The sequence below is a fragment of the Asterias amurensis genome, chromosome 7 (assembly GCF_032118995.1).
Source record: "Asterias amurensis chromosome 7, ASM3211899v1".
In the NCBI taxonomy this organism is placed as follows: Eukaryota; Metazoa; Echinodermata; class Asteroidea; order Forcipulatida; family Asteriidae; genus Asterias; species Asterias amurensis.
Window position 1 is genome coordinate 6,983,309 of NC_092654.1, and position 25,882 is coordinate 7,009,190.

Genomic DNA, 25,882 nt, shown 5'->3' on the forward strand with positions numbered 1-25,882 from the left:
AATACAAAAAATGTTAAAGGTTTTTTTTCAGGCTCTAAGTCAAACATTGACATCTGGATTTGAAAGAAACAAACTCAAACTTAAATCTTAAAGTTTTGAAATAATTTGTTTAAACAAAAATCAAGAAGTACACGGCCGATTTTTAAACTGTTTGTAATTAAAGACTCCTTGGGGATTGGAGATTAATTTGGAAAAACGTGACCTCAAGTTGACCTCTACTTCCGGGTCAACCGGAAGTGGAACTATATCTCAAGTACTACACAACCGATTTTCAAACTTTTTTCAGTTTTAGACCCCTTGGGCGATAAAGATAAACTTTGAAAAACCCTCACCTCAAGTTGACCTCTATTTCCGGGTCAACCGGAAGTGGGACCATATCTCGAGAAGTACACGGCAGATTTTAGACTGACTGTAGTTACAGACTCCTAGGGGATTGGAGATAAGTTGTAAAAAACCGTTACCTCTAATTGACCTCTATTTCCGGGTTAACCGGAAATGGGACCATATCTCAAGTACTATACAACCAATTTTCTTACTTTTTTTCAACTTAAGACCCCTTAGGCGTTGAAAATAAACTTTGAAACACCGTGACCTCAAGTTGACCTCTTACGGGACTGATGGGGAAAAAGCAGGAAGGAGAAATAAACCTGGGACTTGGAAACAAACCTGGGACAGGAAATAAACCTGGGCCTTGGAAACAAACCTGGAACAGGAAATAAATCTGGGACAGGAAATAAATCTGGGGCGGGAAATAAACCTGGGACAGGAAATAAATCTGGGGCAGGAAATAAACCTGCGACGGGAAGTAAACCTGCGACGGGGAAATAAACCTGCGACGGGGAAATAAACCTGGGAAGGGGAAATAAACCTGGGACTTGGAAATAAACCTGGGACTTGGAAATAAACCTGGGACTTGGAACTAAACCTGGGACTTGAAATAAACCTGGGACAGGAAATAAACCTGCGACAGGAAATGAAATAAACCTGCGATGGGGAAATAAATCTGGGAAGGGGAAATAAACATGGGACGGGGAAATAAACCTTGGACAGGGAAATAGTGGACGGGGAAAGGGAAAGGGAGAAAAAAAAAACGGGAAGAGGAAATAAACCTGGGACAGGGAAACCCGGAGGGAAAAATGGGACTGTTATTCCGTGACCGGGAATTATTGCGAGGCAGGACACGGACAAAAACCGACGAAGAAGCAAAAACCAAGAAGAAGCAAAAAAAGAAAAGATTTTTACACTTGAACTCCCCCCATTCAGCTTAAGTGCCAAAATCCTGTTGACACAATGGTCATAAAAAAGTCTCTCTGTAGATGCCCACACCGCCCCCAACCCCACATACCCCAAAGCAAAAACACAATTGTTAAAGCTGCATGTGTCGGTTATCTTTGAAGTACAGACAAACAGACTGATGGGTTAATTTAGGTTAGTTCATCAAACATAGTGCACCCAAACTCCTGTTTAGCTTGTATGCTAAAAACCTTCCGGACAAGTTCTGTTCATAACGAACCTTTCATTATAATCTGGAGGAGATGATTCCACTTTCGATCCGAGCGAGAATTATTCAGCTTAAATTTAGAAAAGTTTCAACAAGACAAATTCAAACTATTTTAACCTTCCTGGGCCTATTACTTTTTTTGTCAAAGCTCGCCAGCGATTCTATTTCATTTGAATTCCCAGTGATTCCGAATGAGAAACTTCGTTTTGGTCTGTCTTGTCACTGCTGTCATATTACATTTTGTCCCCATAATCTAGTGCGCGATGTCATCGAATCACGTACATGTGCTGCAGTGAATGGGAAGGAGGATGATCACCTCGATCAATTGGCAGGCCATGCCGTAGGAAATGTTTTCAGATTGGTCTTACACTACGTATTTGCAAATGGATAGTAAAGGTGCTGATTTGGTCGTCTTTTTAGTATGATTTAAAGTCACCTGGAAGTGGTATTTTTTCAAAATAAAGCTTTTGTCACTAATATAAACTGCTCACAAAAAGTAAGGAAACTTTTGTCAATCCAGTGAATTTGTTATTATTTAATACTCTCTGTGTATATGGTATATATCAATGCAAAGCTGAACTGTTCTTTAAAATGATACCACAATTGCAATGATTACATGTTGCTGGACTTGACCACATTAATGAGAATGAGACAAAGTCACAAATCAAATGTGCCAAAATTAGCAATTTTGTGTTACTGTATGAACAATCAAATTGACATTGTAATTCAAACAAGCAAGACAACTTACTGATCTTAATCCACTTTATTGAGACAAGAGGTTTGGTATAGAGCAAGACAACTCTGATCTTAATACACTTTATTGATGCAAAAAGTTCAGTAACGAGTGGATGATCCGAAGGCGTTGATGACAGCCTGGCACCTTCTTCTCATGCTGCACACAAGTCTTGTGATGCGCTGATGATGAGGGATGGCGTTCCATTCTTCACTAAGGAACCTGGTTAGGTCAGCCACAGTTGATGTGTTGGTGATTCTAGCACGGACAGCGAGGCCAAGCTGGTCCCACAGATGTTCCATGGGATTCAGGTCTGGACTGTTAGCAGGCCAATCCATCCGGTCCACCTCAACATTTTTTCAGGTAGTCAGTCACCAGTTGGGCTCGATTGGGGCGAGCGTTGTCATCTTGAAAGATGGCATTTGGTCCAAAGTCGGCAAGTATGGGACTGCATTCGGCTGTAGAATATCGTCTTGCAATTACCCATCAAACAAGGTGTTTTTCATGAGATGAGGGTAAATTACTGTGTCCGATGAGCTCACTTGTGCAAATCATTGTGTAAACCATTAATGGTTCTGAAAAGCTTGATCGGTTTGATTAATTTGCATTACCTATTTACCATTCACAGACAACGGTAATTTTGGCACATTTGATTTGTGACTTTGCCTCATTGGTATGCATGTATCCAAGTTCAGCAACATATATTCATTGCAAATGTGATATCATTTTAAAGAGGAACAGTTCAGCTTTGCATTGATATATACCATATACAAAGAGAGTATTAAATAATAACAAATATACTGGATTGAAAAAAGTTTCCTTACTTTTTGTGAGCAGTTTATGTGTTTTGATGAGTGGAATGTGAATAAACAGTTAACTAAGGTTTTAAACAATCAGTTCTTATGTTATTTACAAATCTAAGAGTAGACCTCGACCCGAGAGGGCGCTGTTCGTGACGTCAATCGAGGCAGACTTTGCCTGTAATGCGTAGAGTAAACACAATTGCAAAGTACATGTGCGGACCAAGTCGTGAGTTTGTACGTTTAAAAAAAAAAAAAAAAAATTCCGGCAATGCCGACCAGGTGTACTGCTGCTGAACTGCTGAATGCAGAAAAACACTTTTTGAAATGTACCAACTCACGACTTGGACGTACATGTACTTTGCACGTGTGTTTACTATACGCATTGCAGGCAAAGTCTGCCTCGATTGACGTCACAAAAGGGGTAGGCGGAGTCAGCCCCCCAAACAACTTTATATATATACTCTTATGTTTGAAAGAAAAAAAAATCTATTTCCAGGTGACTTTAACTGTCATGATAAATATAGATGGTGTGAAAAATATAAAAACTTCAATATTTTTGCGGCAAGCTAGGGAAAAATATCAAGGCCTCTACGTGCAACACCAGGAGAAAAAATAAAGGCAGCGAATATCGCGCTGAAAATTCGGAAAACATGATGTTTGTACGTCCAAGGTCAGTTGTGTGTCCCTTATCTGCAGAAAATGTATCAAGTTTCACTGTCAAAGAAAAATGAGTTAGCATCAGAAATGCTCCTGCAAACTGGAGTTGCAATCATGGAAATCGTAAGCAATCCTGGTGGCATATTCACCGACAGTTAAATCTGACAAGTGTTGGCAAACTGAGTGCTGGCCTCGACAGGTTTAATAAAATGTAATAAGTACAGCATTTGGATAGAATCTATTCAGTTAGCTCAATCAAAAATGTTTGAGTCAATTTAAGCACTAATATTTACCAACGAAGTACAACTAGATTGAAGGTTGGTTAATCATGGTTATTCATTGTCTGGCTACTGACTGTCAACTATAAATGAGTGTGTTACAACAACACTATGAACACGATGGCAGCGCTCTGTGATAACTTCGTCCATTGTTCTCTAAATGCATTCATTGTCATAAGTTGTGTGGTGAACAGATTAACACTTCAGGTTTACGACCATGTTTATCGTGATCGTGTTGCACGTTCCACTAAATAGCTTGTTAGCCAAGGCCTATACTCTGAGCGCAACTGTACATGCGTATTTGTTGCAGGGCATGTGATTGTTTTTGTTGTTGTTTTTTTCCATTTTTGGGCGATCTTACCCTCTTATTTCTGCCCTTGATAACACTTTTTTTTCGTCCCCCATTTTTATAGGTTTGCAATTTGAGGATCTGTTGCATAAAAAACTGTTATGTTCGATCGGTCAGCACTGCACATTGGGAAAGGGTCCAACAACAACTTACTGCCAACTCCCCGTCAACTCGCTTGGTGCTGTCAACTCCTCCAAAATATATTTAAAATTCACAAAATATGCATAAAACTGTAAAGTATTGGCTTAGAGCAAATTTGAAAAGTTTTAGGTTACATTTCGGTTATAAGACTTTTTTCTTGTGAAAAACTATCTCCAAGCTACAAAGCCCTCGGTCGCCATCTTGCATTTTCACAGGGCTTGTACAACATCGACATTAGATGGCGCTTTAATGCATTTGGAATAGTCTTGCCCCAAGGCTTAAATGATTGGTACTGCACTTTATGTTAATATTGATCCCTTACGCTTTGGGTCAAGTTCATACCTACCATCTGCTTAGTGGTTGAGTGACGGTAAGTTGACGGCACATATATTTTCTCCGGTCAGATGAAATACATGTACGCGGAGATAAAATACGGAATGCCGGAAATCTGTTTTCAATCAAATATGAATTGCCAGAATTTGTTTTTTTTCTTCAAAAATTTTTTTTTTTCCCAGCCAGATGAAACATGGAACGCCGAAAAAATTGGGGAAAAATTTGAAAAAGCCGGAATTCCAGCAATAGCCGGAGTTCCGGCAACAGCCGGAAAACTGGCGTCCCTGTGTACGAGTCTATAGTCCTGTTCTCTGTCATCATTTTACAGATACCTGTACATGCCTGGCGACGGAATACCACGATGGTGCAAAATGTTCACTAGATTATTCGTCAGAATTTCCATTTTTTTATTTTTTTTGGAGTAACTAGAGGCAAACATATTCGGGCAAAACCTCCTTGTAACGAACAGCCATGATGGTGATTTTTGTCGGGAAAAAACGGTAGCGGAAATCTTGAAGTGTACTTTTCTCGGAAAATCTTAATGGCAACCCCCTAAACAATACACACCATTGAACAGCTGGCTAAACACTCTACCCGTCTATATAAAATCCAACAACAGAGGGCGCCAAACAAAACTACAGGCTCTCAAACACTGGGCCTTTTTTGGTAAACTCGACAATGGTATGGAGCCACTACACACTGTGCATGGTTGAGAAATTGGACAATGGTAAGGAAGCGCTTGCCTTGCACAGTCATGGTATTGAAACAAATGAAAGGGTTGAGTGTACATGTATTGACCCATTGGATATGACTGACTGACGGACGCATTTTATGTTACTCTGTCTATTTCAAACCCTGTCTTTTTTAAACTGATGGTTTACCGAAAGCGACAACAAGCATCTTCATAGCAGTCAGTCAAGGCTTGAGAATAATTGTGTCTGATGTCGCCTATCCAGAGAGCTAGGAGCCATGTTGACTTTCAGGGAGGATGATGTCAGTAACAGCTATGAGCTAAGAATACTTACCGTGATAGTATTGGTCTGTCAGCACCAGTTGGAGAGGATAATGGCCAAGATAGGACAAAAGTAAAATGAAAACAAGTTTGCGGTCACCTGAATAATTAATTTTGAAACTTATAAATTTTGTATTCACTTGTACCATATACCCTGCTGGATAAAATAACATTTTCTTTCTCCATACTTAAAAAAAAAAAAATCCTCATCTATATCTCCTTCATGAGCAGATAATGCGAAAACAATAATATAGTCTAGGCGATGGGCGCAAAATACTGTAAAAATTGCTCAGAAAGTGATAAAAGCATGAAACTTGGCACAAGTATTCTTCAACCCATACTGATTATTTTTAGGGGTGGAGCCATTGAAAAATGCATTTTCCTAAGCAACGGTTGCTAGGTAACTCATTTACCCTAGCAACAGTGCTTTTAAGCCTCCCTAGTGCACCCGGATAGCCTTGTCCCATGTTCCAGAACATCAGAACTATCACTGGACATGTTTCAAAGACAGTCAGTGTCATCAGGAGACAAAACAATATTGTAAGTGTCGCCAGAAAACAAAAGAAACAATTGTTTTGTTGCTAGGGAATGAATAAACAGAACAAATAGTCTATCCACTGTTTGTTAGAATGTTGCTTCTATTTCACATTGCCTCTTGGTCTAGAGAAGAGAATAATTAATAGGTAAAATAATTTTCATAGTTTTCATAATTGTTATACAAAAAAAAAAAAATTGGTATTTAGTTGCTTAGTACAATAATTACCATAGCAACCATTCGAGTACAAAGAGAAGACTGCCTGTGAACACAGGTTTCACTTTCACTGAACTCATTTATTCTAATACTGAAAAGAAGTGTTTACCTTATACCAGGAGAGCAATGGTATTTTACACCTTAAGCCTACATGGAATCCAAACATTGTTGCTACGTACTAAATCAAAGGTATCAAAAAGAAACTAGCAACTGGCAATGTCGTCACTACTTGTGCGTTAAACAATGCATTTACAATAAATAACACTTAACAGTGAAATTGAGAGTATAACAGTGTGTATAGCCCTTTGGCCCTTTCACACTGTATATTTTATCCCTGTGTGAAACAGCCCCAGGATGCCTGGGACTTGTTTTACCCTGCGATGACCCCATCTCACTTTCACACTGTGTATTCCTTGTGGTTCCGGTTGCATGTTTAAAGAATACCCCAGGATTTTATCCCTGCTCCAGAGCAGTTGGAGCAGGGGTGGCTTTTCACCAAAGGTTTGCCCATTTGCAGCGGTAGACAGACTAGGGCAGACTGAGGAAAAAGCAACCATAGTGAAAAAGCCGGCCGTTTATCTTGGGGCAAACCCCGGTGAATAGAGTAATGTGAAAAGGGGCTTGGCTCCGAAACAAGTCGGTGTGGTCTCGACTAGCAAAGTAAAACACACCTGAGCTGAAAGTATCCAAGTATCCAATATGTTGATGTTGATGCTTTGGAGTTGACTGATGGCTGGATTCGTTTGCGCTGGTGTGTATCAGTATGGTGGTCAGCTGCTGCTGGAAATGTCATTGATGAAGACAATGAAGTGTTTCTATGCTGCACTATAACCACATGGCGCAGGCCTTCGGGATCAGTCTGAGGTGAGGAGAGGTTTCAAATCTCATGGCGATGGAGACTCTGGCGGTGCTGGCAGGCTTGAGCAGCTGGAAGCTGGTAGTACAGATCTCTACACATCAGCGGCTTGGGAGTGATGGCCGTACGCATCTGGAGGACGACATGATTGTGTGTGAGGTCTTTCCCAGTTGACCAGGCACCGCCTGCCCCAATCAGGGGACGCCCCAATAAAAGGCGGGGTAAAAAAAAGCTTGTCTGCCCTTTTCCTGGCTGGCAGTCCACGGCCAGCGGGACTCCAACTTGTGGAACGAATACACAGAAAAGAAAACGAAATCAAGTTTTAACTAAACGGTTACTCCTAGGAACCTGGAATGTTCGAACTCTCTTAGATTCTGAAACTAGACCCGAGAGACATACAGCCCTTCTCAACAGAGAGCTCTCTCGGTACTCCATAGATATTGCAGCACTTCAGGAAACTCCGTCTAGCTGGGTCAGACGAGCTCAAAGAAAACAACAATACTTTGTTCTAATCGGGATGAGAAGTTGGAATCAGGCGTTGGTCTTGCAATCTTAAACAGCATAGCCAGAAAGCCTAACTACCTTGCCAAAGGCAATCTCAGACAGGCTGATGATCTTAAAGATCAAATGAAACGACAAAACTCCCCTTCATCTTCATATTATTCGTGCTTATGCCCCAACACTTCCCAGTAGCGAGGACTCTAAACAGCAGTTTTATGAAGATCTCTCTTGGTTGTTGCGAGGCATCCCACTCCACGACAAAGTCATCTGTTTGGGTGATTTCAACGCACGGGTTGGCTCTGAAACACTACCTGGTGGGGAGCACTTGGCAGTTTTGGGAGAGGAAATATCAACTCTAACGGTGTGATGCTTCTTTCCTTTTGCAAAGAGTTCCACCTAGCAGTCACCGACACATTCTTCAATATGCCAGACAAATGGTTCTACTCCTGGAAACACCCTCGTTCTAAATCCTGGCACCTTCTAGATTATGTTTTAACTAGAAGAGGTGACCTTCATGACATATGCATCACCCGTGCCATGCGGGTGCAGAGTGTCAGACAGATCATAAGCTGCTTGCCAGACAGCTACGTTGGAGAGGTCACCTCGTTCGTATGGATGACTCCCGACTACCAAAGCAGATATTCTACGGAGAACTGGTGGAAGGGGTTCGTCACAGAGGCCGCCCTCAACTTCGTTTCAAGGACTGTCTGAAACGTCATCTCCAAGCAGCTGGCATTCCAACCAACACCTGGGAAGACACCAAGGAGAGGCTCACATGGCGTTCACTCACCAAGAGTAGGGCTGCGTCAGCTGAGGATGCCAGGGCTGAAGCTGCAGAGACTAGGAGGATGCGGCGTCATGAGAGAGCGGTTTATTTTGAGGACGCGTCCCTCCAATGCAGATACTGTGGCCACCAAACATCTGCCAGGATTGGCCTATACTCGCATGAGAAGTCTTGCCAACTCAAACTTCAAAACTCAACCCCCAGATAGTCTTACTCGTTAGCGAGTGACAGCCTATATATAGCTTCTCTCGTATGTTGGTGAAGAGAGAGACTTCCTCAAAGCTTACAAGAATGTCGGGTTGACTGAGTTGAGTGTCCTTATGGTGTTGACGATCTGCCAGTTGGTTATATGGTGATTTGTGAGGCCCACTAAGGGTGAGACTTGAGACTTCTGATGTTGGTGAGACAACTGGCTATGTTATAGGTTGGTGAACCCCCCTCCCTGGATGCAACGTTGGGGCAGAGAGAAACATCAACATTGTGTATCTTGAGGTGACCGAAGAAACGAGGGCAGGAGGATGCAGAGGGCTTGATATGGCAGCAAAGCGTCGATGGATGATGTCTGCTATTAGACTGGCGTGTTGATACCAACATGTACATGTTGCCTAGTGAAGTAATGAAGCAATATAGTAACATTTTTATCATGAGTGAAGTAAGCATCTAAGGATTTTTTTTTTAAATATTAGAATTGCATAATAATCATTGTGAAAAAATAATATGTATAGACATCCTATGTACTGGTTGCACATCCTATGTACTGGTTGCTAAGGAAATTGTGTTGCCTAGCAACCATGTTAAGCCTTCTGTATTTGCCAATCGCTCAAGATTGATGTTAACATGATGGGTAAAGATAAACATGAATAAAAAGTTTAAATTTGTGTTTTCAAATTGCCTGTGCGCATGTTTTGTGTTAGTTGCTATGGGAAATATGTAACATAGCAACCGTTGCTATGCTGGATACAATTCTCAGTGGCTCCACCCCTGGAAATGTTGAGAATGTTGTTATGATCATTTGTGCCAAGTTTCATGCTTTTATCACATTCTGAGCAATTTTTTCACCAATCCCCTAGACTAATAAAGAGCAATCGAGAAATATTTGTGAACAACTGGAATGGCGAAGCAGCTTGCTGCCTTGCAACCTCAACTACATTTTATTCATTTTTTGTTCCGCTGTAAAAGACAACTTCTCTCTGAAAGGACATCGCAATTTGATAAATAAACTCACAGTGTCTAAAATTTTTACAATAAATAAATATTTAGGATGTTGCTTGAGCTATAATTATACACAATTTAAATTAATATTATAATAATAATATGGATTTATAGTGCGCACTTCTCTAGAAACCATGGTACAACTAACCTACATGTATCTTCTGAAATGCTGTCCTTTTCTACGTTGCTAATGTCACTGTAATGTAGAAAACCGGCATAGCAAACAAAACACAAAAAAACAGTATGCACAGGTCATCAAGGCCTGCCTTGGAAGTCCGTGAGCATTTTACAAGTTTGTCATTAGCTCAGGTGTTACTGGCTCTTTTCTATTTAGGGGTGTCGTAGTTAGTCCGATAGGGCTGTTTTCACTTATGGGCTGTCTGTAGGAGATGGCTGACTGGCTAGACTGTGTGCGCAGCTGATGCTGGGTCGGCTGCCGATTTCTGCATGTGGCGATATGTACAGGGCAAAGTTAAGTGGTTGGGTTTGAAAATCTGTTACTCCGATCTTCGACGATGCCCAGGTCTCCTACTTTCTCCAGGCTGCACTGTACTTTTTGTTGTTGATTGTGCTTTGGCTCACGTGATGAGTTTCAGGATTTGCTTTCAGACCTGTATTTATAATCATCTCAATGAGATACAAAAACAATTCAAAACGCAGTTCAAACGAATTAAAAAAAAATACAATTCAAACATATATACAAATTCAAAAATTCCAAATTCGGAAGGAAGAGGACTCTGTGACTATAGATAATTCTGTTAACCCTAGAGCTCCATTTGGGCCACTTTGGACACCAGATGTGAAGCAGCATTTCAAACCTTGAAAGAGCGGCTTTGTACTGCACCTGTGTTGGTGTTCATGGATATGGCCAGTCATACAGATACATACAGATGCCTGTCGAGACGGCCTAGGAGCAGTTCTCTGTCAGGAAAAAGATCACAAAGTACAACCTGTATCATATGCTAGCCGCAGTTTGAGAAAAACTATCCTGCTCACAAGTTGGAGTACCTCGCCCTCAAGTGGGCTGTAACTGAAAAATTTAAAGGCTACTTATACTCGGCCCAGGGTACCAAGATCTACACAGATAACAACCCGCTCACATATATACTTACCATAGCGAAATTAGATGCGACCGGACACAGGTGGCTAACGGCACTGGCCACATCTGATTTTACAATTCACTACAAGCCGGGTCACTGCAACCAAGATGCTGATGCTTTATCGTGGAGACCCGACCTGAATCCTGTTGGTGATGGAGAGTTTAACCTGGACGAGATGATCTGTGACCTTGAGGCACGATTGAAAAAGGACAGTGATGAGAGATACCAGACCTGTGGCAAGGAACATGTTGATGCGTTCTGTGCTCGTTATCTTGCTGTCGATGTTGTTAGTCCATCTTCAAATGCTGATGATGATCTACCTCTCGTTTACTCCATGGCAACGAGTGCCGAAGCAATTCCGTCAAACTACTGCAATCCAGACACTGAAACAAAGATAGTTGGTCTGGATAATGTTGATTGGAGGAAGGAACAAGAAGCTGATGCAGATATTAGTCAACTTATCAAGTTTGTCAAAGAAGGGGTACAACCAAAGAGATCTGATGATTTTTCCAAGGACTTGAACATTATGCTTGGCCAATTCAATCTGAGAGATGAAATATTGCATCGAAGATCAATGGACTCCAACGGTCTTGCCAGATTTCAGTTGATATTACTCAAGAACTATAGAACAAAAGCAATGAAAGGCCTGCATATGTAATGACCTTGACATCTTGGTGTGGAGAGATCAGTCACTTTGGTTAGATCAAGATTCTACTGGCTAAAGATGGTGTCTGACGTTGAGGAGTGGATCCGATGTTGCAAAAGATGTGTGACGCATAAGACACCCACCAAGATCTTTGTCCTTTGGTGAACATCTCGACTACTTACCCATTGGAGTTGCTTTGCATAGACTTTTTGAAACTTGAACAGGACCGAAGTGGTGCTCAGTACATTCTAGTCATCACTGATCATTTCTCTCGGTATGCTCAAGCATATCCGACAAAGGACAAATCATCTCGAAAAGTCGCCAGGTTGCTATGGGAGAATTACTTTTTGCATTATGGTCTACCTACCTGTTGCATTCAGATCAAGGACGTGAATTTGACAACAAACTCATCAAGAAACTGACTGGTATGTTGGGTATAAGCAAATAACGGACTACCACCCTCAGGGTGACCCTCAACCTGAGAGGTATAATCGGACACTATTGAGCATCATGGGGACTTTGCAGAATGAAGACAAGCAGCACTGGAGTAAGCATGTTAGCTCCCTGGTACATGCTTACAATTGCACTCGAAATGATAGCACTGGATTTTACCAATACCTCATCATGTTTGGAAGGGAAGCCAGGCTTCCTATTGATGTTTCCTTCGGTACATCACCTGATTGTGTAACGAACAAGGACCACTCAAAGTATGTTCAAGAGTTCTGAAGTAATCTAGAAAGTCTGCGACAGCAAACAAGCCAAGGTATGACCTTAAAGTGCGAGGAAATGAACTTCAGACAGGAGACCGTGTCCTTATCAGAAATTTGGGTTTGAAAGGTACTCAACAGCTAGCTGATAAATGGGGACAAGACATGTACATGTACCTTGTTATTTGCAGACATAGTGACAATATACCAGTCTATCAGCTCAAACCAGAAGCTGGTGAGGGTAAGATTAAGACACTTCACAGGAACATGATTCTTCCTTTTGGAATGCTCACATGTAAACCCAAGCAGACGCCCTCTGAGAAGGTACAGCGACCCATAACGAGAAAGTAAAAAAACAAACGGAGCTGTGCAGTGTGACCCTGATGATCCAGAAAGGGACCTTGAATACATAGAGTCAGACTCCGAGGAATCTGATGTGTGTTGTTGTGTGGCCCAAGAAGCGAGACTCCACTTCACAGCCTGACACCCAATCTAGTGCACAAAACATCCTGATGTATGAAGGTTCAATTGATTTTGGACCACAGGTTAGTGCACTTGTTGGAAATTCTTCAGTTGAAGTAGAGTCGACATCGAGAGAATTGGCAGAGGAGTTTGTTCCCTATTCCCAGTTTTTGAACTCTGAAAGATGTTCGAATATGGATCCTGCTGAGGAGACACCCGATTTGGACACCCAAGCCGAACTCTCTAGTGACACCGAACCGAATGTGAACCCTTGCCCTGAAGACTGCCAGATGAAAACCGTTGAGGATGTCCACGATGATGACATTCCTGTCGCACTAGACCCCAGTGTTGATGGAGACACATTGTCACTTCCTTCAATGAATGTGATGGATGAAAATGTGTTTGCGTCAGCAGTCATGATGTTCAGAGCAGTGGTCTAACTTCAAGCGAGGATGATCTCAATCAGATACCAGCAGATGACCTTATAGTATCCGACCAACCACCTGGTGGTAGTATGGACCCTGAAGGGATTGGCAGCGATGCTGATGATCATGAACCTCATGAACTAGAGAATGTTGAGACTACACCTGTTGAGATTACTGAGGACAATGTTAATCAAAGCCCGATTACGTCACAGCCTGAGCTTAGCCTACATGATGCTACGTTTCCATCGGACATCTCTGTGGAACAAGTTGTGGATGAGGTTGAATCGGAAAGTCTTGAAGATGACCAAGGTGCATTCCCGAGTTCCCGCCCCTCCAGAGTACGAAAACTCCCTCAGCGATTCACTTACGACACGCTAGGTCAGCCTACCTGCAGTTTGTCAGTAACCCCTACGTTTGGAGATTTCATTCCAGCACTTATCAGGTTTTTGTTTGGGACCAGACAAAATGAGTGCATCGGGACGATGCAGCGAGTTTAGAAGGGGAGGATGTAGCCCAGAGCTTGAAAGGTGATAGCGCCCTCAAATGGCTGGAGATGTCAAGGCCATGTGAGAGTGTTGGATGGCAGACATGTTTTGTTGCTATGCATGTCATGTAAAAGTTTGCTCATCATTTTGTTTTTGAAATATAGTAGTTGAGGTAGACATAATAACCTCCTGTTGGCAGGATTTGTTTCCTGAAAACCAGTAAAGATTTATTGGCAGTTGTTGGCACTCGGGTAAGAGTTTGGGTTATCATAAATCATTTCTTAAAGAGTTTTAAACCTCATGTTTTTCACACGTGCTTATGTTTTTAAAGTTTCATAAAGCATATTAAAGGATAGGTTCGTGTTTGGTAATTGTCACAGACCAGTCTTCTCACTTAGTGTATCCGATCATATGCATAAAATAACTAGTTTGTGAAAATTTGGGCTCAATCGGTCATCGAAGTTGCGAGAAAATGATGAAAGAAAAAACGCCCTTGGACGTTGATTTTTATTACATTTATGGTTGCAATTACATTTATGGTTGATTTTTATTACATTTATGGTTGATATTACATGGATGTTTTTTTATTACATTTATGGTTGATATTACATTTATGGTTGATTTTTATTAAATTTATGGTTGATATTACATTTATTACATTGATGGTTTTTATTACATTTATGGGTGATACATCAGCAAGCGTATTTCACAGGTAAGCAGTGAATTTTGGCTTGTGCGCGTGCGCAGTGTTACTATGCATCATAAGCTTACAATGCAAGCGGAGAATTGTGATCGTAAGCTCAGAAGCAGAGCCATGAAATAAGTGAAATCCAGCTAGGAGTGAGATTTTTCAAAAGTATTCGACCAATGTCAATTCCCCGCCCCCAAATGAATTAGAGTTTGTACTCAACAGTTGAAGAATTAACTTTGTCTTATCATGCACATCATGGAAAGAAATATTAAGGTCTTGTGCACTCTATCATGGATTATCCATCTGTGTACTCTTCTTTAGAGTAATTTATAGTCGCTGACGAATTTTAGGCATCTTGTCAAAATCTCCCGAGCATTCCTCAACAGACAAGCCGCGGACTGGACAGAAAATACCGCCATTGCTATGGACCTCGAACAGTCCGCTGAAGAACCACAATGTGCGTTGAAGCGTGACAAAGTTTAATGAGATATCCATGCCGGGCGCTATTGTTGGTATCAATAAGTATAATGAATAAACAATTTGTATTTTCTGGTCATGAATACATGTATAAGCGGCTTGGACACGGACCGGCCATGCTCTTCCCAGAATAATACATTTTAAACTCATGAATACCATCGTCCTGGAAGCCGACAGGCCGCACCGACAGGCCGCACCGACAGGCCGCACCGTCAGGCCGCACCGACAATACCATTGCACAACGACATTGCTGTGCCAGCCGACCCCCTGCTCACGTGATAATCGAGTGCTACATGTTAGTTGAAACCTCAAATATAGCGACTTTGAAATTCAACATCAATTCAACAGGCATTCAAGAGGCACAGAACTGGCTTGTATTTTTAAAAAGCATGTTGAGTCCCAGGCAGACCGAAACACTCTGCATTAGGCGGGCCATTAAAATTATGGCTAATAAACACACACTAATGCACTACACAAACGGGGGGATTTAATGCTGCATAAATTGACTCTGAGCATGCCCAGGACCTTTAAGATGGTCTAGAGATAGTCAAACAATTCCCAAGTACCATGCATGCCTGCAGTGTCCATGAAGTATGAACTAAATTGTATCTGGTAACTGGTAAATTGTCCCCTGTCACTGCTATACTCGGACGCCCACTTTTGCAACTTATTGGGACAACATCGTAAATGACTAAAACTATGGAAATAAACTGGAGCTTACACTTAGCCTGCGATTTAAAGGCTGATACTTTTGTAAACCCAGGCCACGAATAAAATAAAAAAACATTTCTAGAATTCACACGTTTTGGTCATTTACATGTAGGCCTCACCAAGTCTTAAAAGTCACACAGTGCAGAAATGGCTTTTATTTACACATGCAACCTCACTTTGCTCTGCAAAAGCCATTGTTCACCACCTGCGTTCCTCCGTGGTTCCACCGGTTAGTGAGTCTGCGGAGCCGCCGTGGCAATCATGCTTATTGATATTTAAATATGTGGACCTCACAATAGCCGACTGGTTGCTCTGCGAAGCCGCCAGAATATTCATGTTTATTGACATGTAAATGAGTTGCCTGGCCGTGGACTTGCCCTGTTGCTACAGGTCCTATATTATTGTTATAAAAATCTGCGGACTCGCTCAGAATGAACGCAGAATGGAACAGATTGGAGGTTTTGACAAGGTGCATTACAGTATCCCATTGTACATTTTGTACCATGCATGACCGTTCATAGCAAAAGTAATGCTGCACAAGGAGTTGACACTAGTTATCTTGCATGGAAACAAAAGTGTGTTCCTTGTTTTCTTGTACTTAAGTCCTTTAACAATTTCCCTTTTTAACGTTCACCTTTTAAAATTCTTCCACAGCTTCAGGAGCCAGTGTGTGGGCAGTTGTATGAATTTTACCGCTCAGGTGACTTTGAACTCAAGCGCTTCTGCCTTCAGTTTATACCAGCTGTTATCTGGAACTTCCTGTTTGGTCTGCAAATACATCAGGTTCTATTTTGTGTTTCTTAATCTTTATTAGCTTTAGTCAAAAGTTTTAGTTATAGCTGAAATTGTGTCAATGTTTTTGTGAATTCATAATTATCAATCTTAAAATCACCTGGAAATAGAATTTTTATTTTTGGCGAGCTGCTTTAGCAGTATGTGAGCCTATGTAATACCGATTTTGTCCGTCTGTCTGTCTGTCCGTCCGGCCGTCCGCACTCAGTTGAAATGTTAAAGTTTTTGGTTTAAGTTTCAGTCTTTGAGTTGAGTTGTTTTTGGTATGTACAAGCCCAAGTGAGATTGTTATATATACTTGTCAGTCATTTTTTGTAGTTTTTAGCTATGTTTTCCAATAATGTTGAAGTTTTTGGAATAAACAAATGTTAAAGTTTTTGGAATAAAAAAAATGTTAAAGTTTTTGGAATACAAAAAAGTTTTTTTTTCAGGCTCAAAGTCAAACATTGACATCTGGATTTTAAAGAAACAAACTCAAACTTAAATCTTAAAGTTTTGAAATAATTTGTTTAAACAAAAGTCAATCTCTCTGTCACTGGTTCCAGTTGAATGAGCTGAAACAATGAAAAACATAAAATGATCATAACTCCTGATTGCAACGATGTACTGACTTGAAACTTAAGTCAAACATTGCTTCTGTCGTATAGATACATATGAAAAGATAAAATGTAAAGAGTGCATCAATGGTTCCAGTTGAATGAGCTGAAACAATGAAAACCTTAAATGGTCACAACTTCTAATTGCAACGATGTACTGACTTGAAACTTAATACATTGCTTCTGTCGTATAGATACATGTGAAAAGATAAAATTCAAAGAGTGCATCAATGGTTCCAGTTGAATGGGCTGAAACAATGAAAACCTTAAATGGTCATAACTTCTTATTGCACTGATGTACTGAATTGAAACTATTCTTCTGGAAATTAAACATCTGAATACATTTCTTGTACTTGTACGTGTATACATGTGTATACATGTACCACTGACTGGTTCAATGAATGTGTGTGTGTGCACTGGTTCAAGTTGAATGAGCTAAAACAATGAAAATCTTAAAGGAACCTGTTTCCTTTGGCCGGTCGAGGTGGTCTTTGAAAAGCGCTTGTAACTGTTTGCTATAAAATGCATATGGTTGGAAAGATGTTTTAAAAGTAAACTGCAATGATCCACACAAATATGCCTCAAAATTGCATGATTTTCCTTTTACCTTGTCGACTAACACGGTTGGCCATTTATGGGAGTCAAATTTTGTATTGCCATAAATGGCCGACCGTGTTAGTTCGCAAAGCAAAAGGAAAACCACACAATTTCGAGGCAAGTTCGTGTGGATCATTGTACTCTACTTTTAAAACATCTTTCCAACCATATATGCATTTTATAACAAATGGTTACAAAGCTTTTTATACCGCCAACTCGTCCGATCCAAGGCAACGTGTCCCTTTAAATGGTCATCACTCTTTATTGCAATGATGTACAGATTTAAAACTTCAATCAAATATTGTTGCTTACATGTAGATAATACATGTATGAAAAGATGAAAACCTTAAATGGTCTTAACTTCATACTTGTCAATGTCTCAACCCCTGTGACCATCAGTTGATCAAATGATTGGTTTTCTGTCAGTCATTGGTTCTATCTGGCGATCGGCAGCTCGCCATGGCAGCTTCGCTGTCTAGTTTCAAATATAAGAGTATATGTTTAGTGTAACAATAAAACAATTTTGTTTTTGTATTTGTTTGTTACGATTTATATGTTTCAAAAATAGATACCGTCTACCCCTTTGTGACGTCAATCGAGGCAGACTTTGCCTTGATGCTTAGAGTTTATGCAAAGTACATGCAAGTCAAAGTCGTGAGTTTGTACGTTTCAAAAAAAGTTTTTTCTTGCATTTTCCGGCAATGCCGACCAAGTGTATTGCTGCTGGATGCAGCGAAACAATTGCAGATGGGGTCAGTCTGCATGGCTGGTCAGACTCACAAGAGCAATAGTTCCTAGTGGTCCAGTCCGACGTCTTTTTCTGTGCAGCATTTTCTCTTCAAATAGCGGGCCTCGATTGATGTCACAAACTGCGCCCTCGGGGCCTACTCTTAAATTTATAAATAAGATAAGAACTAATTTTTTAGAACCTTGGTTAACTGTTTATTCACATTCCACTCATCAAAACACATATATTAGTGACAAAAGCTTTATTTTGCCAAAATATCACTTCCAGTTGACTTAAATACTACACTAGCGGGATGCCGCGCTTCGCGCGGCAACCCCGCTAGAAAGCTCTACGTAAAAATGATGCAAGTGTAGCGTTGTGTACAGGGGAGGGCTGAAGTGGCTGGGCAGGGTCACAATACAAATCACTGTGGCAAACAACCCATCCTAAGTTAAGACGAATCTTAGTGCTTTGTTAAATCGTACACTTGTCCGTCTTTTTTCCCCTTCGGCATTGTAGATCCAATCCATATTTTCCAGTTTCCAGCGGATCCCGATAGTGGTTCTTTCCCAACAGTCCCGTTTATATCCCGTTTCTTTAATTTGTTCCCGTTCAGTTGATTATTTTCTGTCCTGTATAGTTTTCAAACCCCTTTGCTCCCCCCCCCCCCCACCATCCTCCCTGTCCCACCATGTGCCCCTTCCCTATCCCGTCCCATATCTAGCCCATGCCTTCGTGCCTCTCCCGTCCCCGCGATCCCCTGCAATTGGCATTGTTCTTTGCTTGCCACTGTTTGCCAATAACTCTTATTTTCCAGTTTCGCGCGGGTCCCGTTTTTTTTTTTTTTTCCCGTTTATGGGCTTGATTCCCCCCCCCCATTCAGTTTAATATTTTCCTGTCCCATGACCCATATCAAGATAGTCCCTTTTAATTTTTTTAAATCCCTACCCCAGCCCTGTTCATTTTCCCCGTCATTTCTATTTTTGCCGTTCCCCCGTTCCACAGACGTACCACTTTGTGCCCCTTCCTCGTATCCCCGTCCAAAATCTAACCCGTGCCGCCTTCCCGTCATCCCGCCCATGAATTGTTCTTTGCACTTTTTTGCCGTCCCATAACTTTCCCTGTTCCCTGCGGGTCTCGCCAGTCAGGTGGTTCTCCGTTTCGTGTATTTTTCTCTGTCCAGTTTATTTTTTCCCTGTCCAATGTCATCATTAGTCCCTTTTTCTTTTTCCCCTTTCCGTATTATTTTTCCAGCCCTTTTTACTAATGTTCCCTACATTTGTTGCCGTTCCCCCGCCCTCTTCCAACAGATGTACCACACTACATGCCCCTTCCATCTCCCTGTCCCCACAACGTGCTCTAATAACCCCCACCAGTCTTCGTCCTGATGTCGTGCCTCCCCCCTCCCCATGCATTGTTCTTTACTGTATGTATGCGCGAAGTACTTGACGCTCGCGCTGTGACTGTGACATCACAAAGGACGCCTGCCCTCAACCCCAAAGTTACTACACGCTCGCGCTTTGACTGTGACGTCGCAAACAACACATGCCCCAACCCACGGGTACCCCGAAATTTACCCAAGGAGGCATCATTTTAGCAGGGTGCGGGCACCACTTGCCAAACAACAATGGCGGCGCCCATGCGATTTAAGCGCTTTTATAATATAGATGTATGTACATGTATAGCATCAATTTGTAGTAATTACAATGTAGATATTACAACTGTCACCCTTTGGGTTTTTTTATAGCAAAACTGTGTGTTACAAAGCCTACATTTCCTCCTTGGTCTACAACAAGACAATTTTGAAGGTTAACTTGCTGACCATGACAAAAATGTTGCAAGGCCAATGCATGATGGATGTGAAAGTAAATTTCCAAAATTGACGGTAACATTAAACATTGAAAAGTGCTGTTACATGATTTTGGCCTTATTAGGCCTAACAAAAAAAAATTTTGTTTCTGGTAACATGCTCTGAAAAATTTGGGCGGTAGGTAGGGAATTTTTTTTTATTTTACATTTTTTTATAGTATTCTGGAAGACTCAACTGTATGCTTTTTGGCGAGCTGCAGAGCAGTGCGAGCCTACATGTATGTAATACCAATTTCCGTCCGTTCGCCCGTCTGTCCATCTGTCTGGCCGACCGCGTTTAAGTTTTTGGAAATGTTAAAGTTTTTGGTTTAAGTTTTAATACTTTGAGTTGAGTTGTTTTTGGTATACAAGCCAAAGTGAGATTGTTATATACAATTGCCAGTAATTTTCAGTAATTTTCAGCTATGGAATAAGTTTTGGAATAAACAAAAATGTTTAACTTTTTGGAATAACAAAAATGAAAAAAGAAAAGAATAATTCAGGCTCAAACATTGACATCTGGATTTAAAACAAACAAACTTAAATTATAATCTTAAAGTTTTGAAGTAACTTGTTAAAACAAAAATTCCAGTTGAATGAGCTGAAACAATGAAAAACATAAATGATCACAACTCCTGATTGCAATAGTGTACCAACTTAAAAAACTTAAGTCAAATATTGCTTCTTACATGTAGATTCATATGAAAAGAGATAACTCAAAGAATTAATCACAGGTTTCAGTTGAATGAGCTAAAAAAATGGAAAACATTAAATAGTCATAACTCCTTATTGCAATGATGTACTGACTTGAAACTTAAGTCAAACATTGCTTCCTACATGTAGATTCATATAAAAAGACAAAACTTAAAGAATTAATCACAGGTTTCAGTTGAATGGGCTAAAACAATGAAACATTTTCATAGACATAACTCCTTATTTCAATGATGAACTGACTATTGCTTTTTACATAGATTTTTATAGATTCATAAAGATAAACCTCTCTTTGTGCATCACTGGTTCCAGTTGAATGAGGTGAAACATTGAAAACCTTGAATGGTCTTAACTCCTGATTGCAATGATGTTCTGACTTGAAACTTAAGTCAAATATTGCTTCTTACATGTAGATTTATATGAAGAGATAAAACATTAAGAATTAATCACTGGTTTCAGTTGAATGAGCTAAAGTAATGAAAATCTTAAATGTCATAACTTCATACTTGTCAATGTCCCCACCCCTTTGACCATCAGTTGATCAAATGATTGTTTTTTCTGTCAGCCATTGGTTCTATCTGGTGATCGGCAGCTCGCCATGGCAGCTTCGCTGTTCTAGTTTTTCAGGGTAATAGTATCCGAACATTTCCATAATTACATCAAAATGTTGGAGTATGTATTACTAAGGGAATAAAAGGGTAGTGACAAGTTCTTAAACGGCCGTGCAAGTAGGGCAATCAAGACTGACCTGAACTTTTGACGAACAGTGCCCTTGTGCCATTTTCAAAGGCTCATAACTCAATGCGCCTATAAGATCCCATGAATTAAACAAGTTCACATGAAAGAGCTTGCAATCCTTAAAATTTTGTTAAAGCCATTGGACACTTGTGGTAAACAGTATTGTCCAAAGGCCCACACTTCGTGTATCACAACTTATATATATTTAAAAAAATTAGGCTCAATCGGTCATCAGTTGGGAGAAAATAATGGGAAACCCACCCTTGTTTTTGCCCTTTTCGCCGGGTTATGACATGTGTTTAAAAAATTCTAAAATTCTCGATCTTATATCGTGAATTGATAATTGTTTTAATGTTTTCTCAAAAAGTAAAGCTTTACATGGAATAATATTACAAGAGAAGTCTTTCACCATTACCTTCTGTAAACCCTGTAAGTGACTTGTAAATCTGTGAGTTTTTGTTTTTACTGTTCCGAAAGTGTCCAATGGATTTAAGTGCGTGGGATCTTGTTGGGCAGAGAGATAATAGAGGTAAAAGTTCAAATGTTACCAATACATGTATATTGCGTTTTCGCAACGCAATGCGCTCTTCCTCCCGTCTTCGGGCGCCTGAAAGAGATCTAAGGCTCTCCCTTTTGCCGGCAGAGATCTTTTTGCAGGAAAGTTTGAGGAACTTATGCAGGTGGATGCTAAATGGCTTAAGGCGACTGAGAATATTAATCTTAAGAAGCCGGCGGGTCCCTCCATCAAGTTGCCTCAGGATAAGGGTAAAAATCCTTTGTTATCCCTCAGCAAAAGCCGTTTAAGCCCGTATGCGGTGCTATTCGCACCCGTGCAGCCAACCGGACGCAGGCGTGGGCAGCAAGTCTGGACTTGAAGGATGCCTACCTTCACTTTTTCGTCTGCCCAGACAATGGAAATCCCTTTGGTTCCAATAATGTCCGATAAGAATTCTCGGTGGTCCCGTTCGACCTCCCCTCAGGTCTTTACCAGATTAGTGAAGGTGGTAGGGGTCACCCTGCGGAGGCGTTGACTGGCTGATCGTGGGTCAATCCCGGGCCTCCACTAAAGCGACACTCCACTGAAATCACTGTTGGTTGAACTCTCATTAGTTCTGACTGCCATACGCTGGCTTCACACCCTCTCCTCGAGAAGCTCTGATGTTGAATGCCAAAAATTATATTTTATTCCCATAGGGCCTACACACCCCCCCAAACCAGAAAAGAATCTTTGGAATTTTGTTTGTATTTCCCCTTCACTTTTTATCCCTGCTCGCTCAAGCCTACTCGTGAATACTCATTGTTCAAAATAACCTATAACTTAACCAATCAAAACCTATATTGAAGTCAGATTACTTCTTTGCTTAAAGACACTGGACACTATTGGTACATGTGTGTAATTGTCAAAGACCAGTCTTCTCACTTGGTGTATCTCAACATATACATAAAATAACAAACCTGTGAAAATTTGAGCTCAATCGGTCGTCGAAGTTGCGAGATAATAATGAAACCAAAAACACCTTTGTCACACGAAGTTGTGTGCTTTTAGATGCTTGATTTCGAGACCTCAAATTCTAAACTTGAGGTATCGAAATCAAAATCGTGGAAAACTACTTCTTTCTCGAAAACTACGTCACTTCAGAGGGAGCCGTTTCTCACAATGTTTTATACTATCAACCTCTCCCCATTACTTGTAACCAAGAAAGGTTTTATGCTGATAATTATTTTGAGAAATTACCAATAGTGTCCACTGCCTTTAAAAGTCAAGTTTTTTAGAGGCAATAGATGCTTCTTTTTTTCCTACGAGTTAATAACCAAGAAACACTGTTGTTTGTTATCTAGAATTGCAGTCGAGCTGGAAGTCTCTTACTTGGTATCTATAACATGGTAAGTCAAATCTTTCCATTAGTTTACAAGAACAATTAATTAGGAAATAACATGGCGAGGACCCCAGGTCTTCACTGTGTGGTAATGACCAGGTTTGTGGCTGGCCCTGTTAACGGACCGAGTCAGTTAACAACGCCAGCCACAAACCCAGGTTTCGAAAACTGCTATTCCCATTTTTGGCGAGCTGCAGAGCAGTGCAAGCCTATGAAATACCAATTTCTGTCCGGCGTCTGGAAATGTTAAAGTTTTTGGTTTAAGTTTCAGTCTTTGAGTTGAGTTGTTTTGGTATGGACAAGCCCAATTGAGAATGTTATATATAATAGACCTTACATGTGTATGCATTGACGTCATCCAGCGGCCATCTTAGTGGAAAAACGGTGACGAAACAATCAAAACGCACAGATTTGTAAGCGCGGCGCACAGGATTGGCCAATGAACAACCTCCTTTTGACCTCTAGGTGAGGGCGCCCTACTGAAATGACGTCATGTGCATAAGGTCTATTGGCAGAATTTTTTGTTTGTAATTTTCAGCTATGTTTTTAAACAATGTTGAAGTTTTTGGAATAAAAAAATTATAATGTTTTTGGAATAAAAAAAATGTTAAACCTTTTCGAATAACAAAAATTTTAAATTTTTTCAGGCTCAAACATTGTCATCTGGATTTAATAAAAAAAACCTCAATTTAAAATCTTAAAGTTTTAAATAATTTGTTTAAAGCCATTGGACCCTTTCGGTAAACAGTGTTGTCCAAGGCCCACACTTTGTGTACCACAACTTCTATATCAAATAACAAACCTGTGAAAATTTAGGCTCAATCGGTCATCGGAGTCGGGAGAAAACAACGGAAAACCACACCCTTGTTTCCGCGCGTTTCGCCGTGTCATGACATGTGTTAAAAATAAATCCGTAATTCTCGTTAACGAGAATTTATACTGTTTTGCTGTTTTCTCACAAAGTAAAGCATTTCATGGAATAATATTTCAAGAGAAGTCTTTCACCATTGCCTTCTGTAAACCCTGTAAGTATTTGTAAATCTGTGATTTTTTTTTTTTTTTTCTGAACCGAAAGGGTCCAATGGCTTTAAACAAAAATCAAACTTTCTGTCCCTTGTTCCAGTTGAATAAGCTGAAACAATGAAAAACATGAATGGTCATAACTCCTGATTGCAATGATGTACTGACTTGAAACTTAAGTCAAATATTGCTTCTTCTGTGTAGATTCATACATGTATGAATATAAATACAACTCAATGAAATATTCAATGGTTTCAGTTGAGTGAGCTAAAGCAATGAAAAACTTCACTAGGCAGTACTCCTTATTTCCATGATGTACTGACTTCAAACTGAAATCAAATGTTGCTTCTTACATAAAGATGCATATATGATCAAATAAAACTCAATGAGTGCATCACTGGTTCAAGTTGAATGAGCTGAAACAATTTAAAGCTTAAATGGTCGCAACTCCTTTTTACAATCACGTACTGACTTGAAATTTAAATCAATTATTGCTTCGTAGTATGTAAATTCACATGAAAAGATTAGACTAAAAAAATGTAACACTTGTTCCAGTTGAATAGGCTAAAACCATGATATCCATTAATGGCCATAACTCCTTATTGCACGGATGTACTGATTAATTTAAAAAAAAAAATCAAATATTGCTTCTCAAATGTAGATAATATGAAAAATATTTAAATATCAAAGAGTTTATCACTGGTTCCAGTTGAATGAGCTATTTGAAACAATGAAAACCTTAAATGGTCCTACCTCCTTTATGCAACGATGTTTTTACTTGAAACTAAAATCAAATATTACTGCTTACATGTATGTACATGTAGATAATATATAAAAAAACAAAAACTAAAAGAGTTTATAACTGGTTCCAGTTGATGCACTAAAATAATGATAACCTCAAATGGTCATTCCTTCTTATTGCAACAATTTACCAATTTAAAACTTATATCAAATATTGCTGCTAACATGTAGATAAAATGAAAAGAAAAAATTCAAAGAGTTTGTCACGAATGAGCTACAATATGTAAAACAATGAAAACCTTAAATGGTCATAATTCCTTATTGCATTAATGTATCAATTAAAAACTGTAATCAAATATTGCTGCTTACATGTATGTAATTTGAAAAGATAAAACTCAAAGATCACTGGTTCTAGTTGAATGAGCTAAAGCAATGAAAACCTTAAATGGTCATTACTTCATACTTGTCAATGTCCCCACCCCTTTGATCATCAGTTGATCAAATGATTGGTTTTTCTGTCAGTCATTGGTTCTATCTGGCCATGGCAGCTTTGCTGTTCTAGTTAAATATCTTTCCAAATTTTGTGACTTTTCTCTTGGCGATAATTCCAGACATTTTCA

General features: G+C 40.1%; 1 protein-coding gene across 3 annotated transcripts in view; it reads left to right on the plus strand.

Moving 5' to 3' along the window:
• LOC139939773 (hyccin-like) overlaps positions 1 to 25,882 on the plus strand; it is a 157,741-nt gene that overhangs the window by 58,410 nt on the left and 73,449 nt on the right. For 2 of the 3 annotated variants that reach the window (XM_071935886.1, XM_071935887.1), the window contains exons 4-5: positions 16,270 to 16,398; positions 23,464 to 23,508. In XM_071935886.1, coding sequence (XP_071791987.1) covers positions 16,270 to 16,398; positions 23,464 to 23,508 — 174 coding nt within the window. Of the gene's footprint in view, positions 1 to 5,439; positions 5,523 to 16,269; positions 16,399 to 23,463; positions 23,509 to 25,882 lie in introns of those variants that run through there. The other variant, XM_071935888.1, reaches the window with a different exon arrangement.